Below are 7,207 nucleotides of genomic sequence, written 5' to 3'. Positions count from 1 at the left end.
TACTTTGGTCCCAGCTCTCTGCAGGTCATTCACTAGGTCCCCCCGTGTGGTTCTGGTATTTTTGCTCACCGTTCTTGTGATCATTTTGACCCCACGGGGTGAGATCTTGCGTGGAGCCCCAGATCAAGGGAGATTATCAGTGGTCTTGTGTGTCTCCTAATAATTGCTCCCACAGTTTTTTTCTTCAAACCAGGCTGCTTACTTATTGCAGATTCAGTCTTCCCAGCCAGGTGCAGGTCTACAATTTTGTTTCTGGTGTCCTTTGACAGCTCTTTGGTCTTGGCCACAGTGGAGTTTGGAGTGTGACTGTTTGAGGTTGTGGACAGGTGTCTTTTATACTGATAGCAAGTTCAAACAGGTACCATTAATATAGGTAACGTTGTGGAGGACAGAGGAGCCTCTTAAAGAACAAGTTACAGGTCTGTGAGAGCCAGAAATCTTGCTTGTTTGTAGGTGACCAAATACTTATTTTCCACCATAATTTGCAAATAAATTAATTAAAAATCCTACAATGTGATTTTCTGGATTTTTCTTCTCATTTTGTCTGCCATAGTTGAAGTGTACCTATGATGAAAATTACAGGCCTCTCTCATCTTTTTAAGTGGGAAAACTTGCACAATTGGTGGCTGACTAAATACTTTTTTTGCCCCACTGTAGTTAAGCCTACTAATCTTCTATGTTGTTATTTTTTGCTTTGTGCTTTGCATTTTGAAGTACATGCAAATTGCTTTACAAATAAAGGTGTTATTATTAGTATTGTCATTCGAACTATTATTATTTACAAGTGGGGCTTCAATACCCAACCTATAGGCTAATGCAAATGAGGTCACTTGAGGTGTGACCTGTTGAGCAACAATATGTGAAAATAAAGCCGGGTAGACACTACAAGTTTTTAGGACGATCTACAGGCTCCTGATCAGCTCCAGGAGCATTTTCCCAAATCTTTAGATCAAACCCAGAGTAAAACATAATGCCACAGTCTCGTAAAGTGTAAGCACATAACCGATTTGCGGATGATGGCTCCCATAGGCTCCCGGGCACTCTACGGGCACATACGGCATCCCGAAAATGTTCAAACATGTTGAATATATTCGGCCTCAATTAGTAGTCAACACATAGTAGTCCAAACATACTGCCGATTACTAGTGCATTACGATTTGACTTGACTGAATAGTTCAATATTAGACCAGTCAAAACATTTGTATTGTATTACAGCCATAACTAGTGGGAAAGGATTTCAGTAAATGTATGAAAGCTAAGAGAAAGCCTGTGGGTGTGTCAGGGGGTGGGCACCTGACAGATCCTATATAAAACAAGTGAGCAGACCCACTCTCACACTGTATATCTTTAGTATCCTTATAGAAGCATAGAAACTACTTCTGTTACTACTCTCACACAGTGCTTGAGACTGACAGATCTTCACTGCAAACATGAACAGCAAAGTTTCTCAGTCTGGTGAGTAGCCTTTAGGTTATAAAGATGGGAACTCAAGCCAATAGTATTGATTCCTTTTTTGATGTGCTTTTTCCTTTGATCTTCATGTGCTCTAGAAATATAATGATGCATAGCAGTGGGGAGCATTATTTTATATTACTCCCCTTTTATTTTTTTGTCAAGTTGACACAAAATGTTAACATTATTAGTTACATTATAATGTACAAGTCAGTGGAGTAATTAATTTTGTTTTTATTCTTGTATGCGCTTATTGTCTATGACTGTTTTAGAGCACTACCTTCTCTATCTTTCCTTCTCTTTCTCACTTGCTGTAATGATTCTAAAAAAGGAACACATGGATTATACATTTATGTTTGTACGGTGGCCTTTGTTTATATATTGAAACCAAGAGATTGCTTGGTATTTGATGGGAGTCAATTTAGCAAAAAATTATAATGGCATAAAAACAGTTTAGCACATACAGATGTAGGATCTTAATTTGATAAATATTTTGTTGCTGAAGGTTTTCCTGCACAGCAGCAAATGCAAAATTGTAGTGGATTTGCATTTTAAGTACTCTAAAGTTTCTAATGTCCACTTTGAAAGTCCAGACTTGATTTTCCCTAATCCATATAATAATTCACATTTCCTACTGCTGCAGGATTATTTTCCTGCTGTAGCAAACAGGCTAAAATTAAGATCCTGCATCTGTAGAGGCAATGCTCACAGATTGTTTTGTGCAGACCATGAAGAAACAAATTGTTTTTGCCATTACTCAAAATGTGCTAACAAGCAGTACATGAAGTCTAGACCTCTTAAAAAAGTTAACAAGTGTTCTTGTTATCCAACAGGAATCCAACTGCATACACAAAATGGGGAGATCCGCATTGTTCTGGTCGGGAAGACAGGAGCTGGGAAAAGTGTTGCAGGAAACATCATTCTAGGGGAAAAAGCTTTCCCATCAAAAATCTCCTCTATTTCTCAGACAAAAAACTGTCACAAGAGAAGAGGGAAGGTGGGTGAGCAAAGTGTAGCTGTTATTGACACCCCAGGTTTGTTTGATACTTCATTGTCCAATGAAGAGTCACTGAAAAAGATTGCTGAATGCATCTCTTTCTCTGCACCTGGTCCCCATGTGTTCCTGATTGTGATCCAGCTGGGAAGATTCACTGAAGAGGGGCAGAAAACTGTGGAGATGATTAAGACATTATTTGGGGATGAAGCATCCAAATACACCATGGTTCTCTTCACACATGGAGACTTTCTTCATGGTGATGATGATGATGATGATGTAACAATTGAACAGTTCCTGCTTGAAAATCCACATCTGGATAGTGTTATTTCCCAATGCAATGGGAGATATCATGTCTTCAACAAGAAAGATAAGAATCGCTCCCAGGTCACTGAGCTGCTTGAGAAGATCAACACGATGGTGAAGATGAATGGAGGAAGCCACTACACCACTGATATGTTCCAGGAGGCTGAGAGAGCGATTGAAGAGGAGAAGAACAGGATCCTGAGAGAGAATGAAGAGAAGATACGCAGAGAGGAGGAGAAACTGAAGAAAGAAAAAATGATCCAAGAGGCTCGGGAAAAAGAGCTTAAAGAGAAGAATGAGAGGATCCTGAGAGAGAACGAAGAGCAGAAACGCAGACAGAATGAACTGAAGCAAGATACACAAGAGGCTCAGGAGAAAGCTATTAAAGAGGAGAAGAAGAGAATCCAGAGAGAGAAGGAAGAGCAGAGACTCAGGGAGGAGGAACTGGAGAAACTGAAACTGGAAAACGAGGCTAAAGATAAAGAAATAAAGGAGTTGAGGGAAAAATATGAAAGGGAGGCAAGAGAGAGAGCTGAAGGAAGAAATGGCTTTCTATATAGTTTTATTAAAAAAGCTGCTGAAGTGTGGAAAACAGCAGTAAAAGATAGGTGCAGTACACAATGAAAATCTGAAACAATGCTGTTCAAGAGTCCCGAGCTTAGTCACATTGAATGCATTCATATACAGTGTACACTGTTGCCATTCTACTGTTATAGCCTGTAACTATAGCATTGACTTCTATAGATGTATATTCTATAGCTTACATAAAGATTTATGACATTTATCCTGGCTCTGCTGTGTCTGTGATTTGTTTCCATTTATGTCAATAGTAAACATTATGTAATGACAATTTAAGACAAATACTAGACAACATTGAATGTAATCTATTGTTTCATTGATATTCAGTGAGGATATTTTCTTAAAATAACACAAATAATCATCATGACAGTTTATTAAAGCTGGTAATTAGCTACGTATGTGATTTTAGGGTAGCTTTCATGCATTGGCATTATAAATCAAATATGTTTTAATCAACAACAAAAAATAAAAAAACGTATTCATGTTGTGCATAACACTCCATGACTTGGTCATTCCTTGAACAAATGGGTTGGTGTTCATACCATTGTCAATATGACATCATCAATATGGGACAGAACAGTGGAATTATTTATATGGATGCACACAGTTGTCCAGACTGTAAATCATGCTGTTTAAACAGTGAAGTAATAATGAGACTCTCTTTTCTTGACCAGTGACCTGACTGGGAAAACCTCCAGGTCTATAACTAAGGCCTGGAGTTTTCCCTGGTCAGGTCCTGTATAGCTTCTCCTAGAAGTAAAGGTTACGAGGAATGGAAGCCATTGACGGTTATTGAGACACAGACATGTGAGCCATGGCGGCCTAGTCTGTCTGGATCCTCCAGGCCAGCAGAGGGAGAAAATAAAATCCTAAACTCTGGGACCAACTGACAAATTGGCATCCTATTCCATATATAATGCACTACTTTTGACCAGAACACATGGGGCTTTGTTCAAAGTAGTACGCTATATATGGAATAGGGTGCCATTTCATCCCAAACAGACAAAGAACCAGCAGGCCTATGAAATCAAAAGTGCAAAGATTATCATCAATAGTGTAAAACAGAGTAAAGATGATGTACACCTCATCACTTTATATACAATTATTACACTCAGTTCTCTAATCTCTCACACACAGGTACGGGGAAATGACCAGCGAACATTTAACATTTCAATACAGACATCAGGGGACAAACCTTCGTCATTCAGTCACACACATACTATCTCTCCCTCTGACACACATACTATCTCTCCCTCTGACACACGTGCAGGCACACACACACACACACGTGCAAGCACACACACACGTGCAGGCACACACACACACACACACACACACACACACACACACACACGTGCAGGCGCACACACACACACACACGTGCAGGCGCAGACACACACACACACGTGCAGGCGCACACACACACACACACACACACACACACACACACACACACACACACACACACACACACACACACACTTGGGTGGAATAATCTGTACAATAAGGAGAATTGCTTTTCATGCTGTTTCAAAGTTACACAGGCTGTTAAAACATGCTGAGGATACCTGGATCATAGTGGGTTATGGGAAGAACACTGAGGTTTGAGGCAAGAAGAAGCACCTGTTTGAATTCAATACAAATCTCAAGCACCACCCAGACCAGTGAAAAATCATTAATAGGAATCAAATAGAAAGATTCAGAGTGTAGAAAGTGAGTGAACAAACCAGGGACACACTGACATTATCAAATGAAGCCAGGTCAACAACCAATATATAAGAACTCAAATGAATAAGTAGAAGAAAATAATGAATTCACACACACACAAACACACACACACACACACACACACACACACACACACACACACACACACACACACACACTTTGTTGTCAGTCAGTCAGTCAGCCCACTAGGGGGAGCCCTACTTAAGTCTGTCCCTCCGGTAGGGGCAGCCAAGACACGCAAGGCGCGGACAGAGGAGCGAGACCATTCGCCTCCTTCAGGCACACAGAAGGAAAGCGCAAACCAATAAGACAGCAGCCCGGACAGGAAATTAACTCATTTTGCTCAGGGGCAGGGCCAGCAGAGGGGTCCGGGATTGCAGTGCGGAAGCTGCTAGCCTTCCAGCCAATCGGACGTCCGACGACCACCGTTGTTGTTGTCCAGACGGGGGACAGGAGGGAGGGAGTGGGGGAGTTGGAGACTGGATAGAACTAGCCGTTAGGTTGCAGAAACAGGGAGGAAGAGGACGGGGCTGGGTGTAGTAGATGTCTCCCTGGTGTAGGGACAGCGCCCTCTAGTGTGTCAGGAGACATGCTTCAGTCCATAGGCTCCCCCAGAGAAAAATCTTCCTCCTCTTCCTCTTCCAGAGGATCCAGAGACACCATGTCCAGGTCCAGAGGCAGCCCTGAATCATCTGACACGTCCTCCGCCATCCCTCCCTTCTCCTTCTTCCTTTCATCCTCCACCATCCCTCCCTTCTCTTTCCTCCTTTCATCCTCCACCATCCCTCGCTTCTCCTTCCATCCTCCACCATCCCTCCCTTCTCCTTTCATCCTCCACCATCCCTCCCTTCTCCTTCCTCCTTTCATCCTCCACCATCCCTCCCCTCCACCATCCCTCTCCTTCCTCCTTTCATCCTCCACCATCCCTCCCTTCTCCTTCCTTCTTTCATCCTCCACCATCCCTCCCTTCTCCTTCCTCCTTTCATCCTCCACCATCCCTCCACCATCCCTCCCTTCTCCTTCCTCCTTTCATCCTCCTCCACCATCCCTCCCTTCTACTTCCATCCTCCACCATCCCTCCCTTCTCCTTCCTCCTTTCATCCTCCACCATCCCTCCCTTCTCCTTTTATCCTCCACCATCCCTCCCTTCTCCTTCCTCCTTTCATCCTCCACCATCCCTCCCTTCTCCTTCCTCCTTTCATCCTCCACCATCCCTCCCTTCTCCTTTCATCCTCCACCATCCCTCCCTTCTCCTTCCTCCTTTCATCCTCCACCATCCCTCCTTCTCCTTCCTCCTTTCATCCTCCACCATCCCTCCCTTCTCCGTCCTCCTTTCATCCTCCACCGTCCTTCCTTTGTCCTTCCTCCTCCACCACCTCTTCTTCCTCCACTTTCTGCAGGTCGTGGTCGGGGTACCGGAGGAGGGCGAGGGTTCGCCCTAGCTCGGGGTGCAGGGGAGGGACTGGCAGTTTAGGGTTGGCACGTGGAGAAAGAATTTCCCCCTAAGGGGGGAGAGGCGCAGGTGTCAGGCTGCTGGAGAGCATTTTAGCAACATGAAATCGTATTAAAATCTGTTTATATAGACCCCCAGGAAGAATGACATTTTAATTTTTACATTTTCTGACAAGTAAGCAATTGGATAAGGTAATTTTCACTTTTTCATAAATTCTTAGAATGTTTGGGAATTACATATACTAAAGCATATTGATTAATACAAGCACATAAATGCATTTTGAAATGACCTAATTAATGAAAATGAACACAATGTAATGTAGTATAGTGCAAGTTGACAGATGCATTGATCTTTCAATTCATAATTATTGTTTTTTTTACTGATCTATACATGAGTTATTGAGATAGGAATAATGCCCATATTTGTTTTATTATTCATCTGTGATCCTACTCATGTACGTCTCTGAGCAGCAGTATTCCATTTTGCTCATCACTAAGGACATACAAATCTCTTCTCTCGTCTACTTACTGTTGCTTTCAGAAGCTGAAATCAGCAATGACCTGAGACTGGTTTTGGTTGGTCTGAGTGGATTGGAGAAGAGTGCAGCATGAAACACCATCATGGGCCAAAAGCTGTTTGATTCCAGAATCAGTCCCAAGTCACTGACCCTGAAGAGTGAGAGCAGAGAGAGAGAC

The 7,207-nt window shown here is 42.6% G+C and overlaps 1 protein-coding gene across 1 annotated transcript; it reads left to right on the top strand.

Moving 5' to 3' along the window:
* Nucleotides 1–1,345: 1,345 nt before the first annotated feature.
* Nucleotides 1,346–3,536, top strand: LOC139400588 (GTPase IMAP family member 9-like). Its single transcript, XM_071145357.1, has 2 exons — nt 1,346–1,455; nt 2,286–3,536. The coding sequence occupies exons 1-2, from the start codon at nt 1,431–1,433 to the stop codon at nt 3,374–3,376; spliced, it is 1,116 nt and encodes a 371-aa protein (XP_071001458.1). The 5' UTR covers nt 1,346–1,430; the 3' UTR covers nt 3,377–3,536.
* The last annotated feature ends 3,671 nt before the right edge of the window (nt 3,537–7,207 follow it).

This window comes from Oncorhynchus clarkii, unplaced genomic scaffold (assembly GCF_045791955.1).
Source record: "Oncorhynchus clarkii lewisi isolate Uvic-CL-2024 unplaced genomic scaffold, UVic_Ocla_1.0 unplaced_contig_5609_pilon_pilon, whole genome shotgun sequence".
In the NCBI taxonomy this organism is placed as follows: Eukaryota; Metazoa; Chordata; class Actinopteri; order Salmoniformes; family Salmonidae; genus Oncorhynchus; species Oncorhynchus clarkii.
The sequence above is the reverse complement of the archived record's forward strand: the minus strand, read 5'-3'. Positions and strand labels throughout refer to the sequence as shown.

Coding starts and splice junctions, on each gene's coding strand:
- LOC139400588 (XM_071145357.1), top strand. CDS start 1,431: ATGAACAGCAAAGTTTCTCAGTCTG. Junction 1,456..2,285: donor CAGCAAAGTTTCTCAGTCTG/GTGAGTAGCCTT, acceptor GTTATCCAACAG/GAATCCAACTGCATACACAA.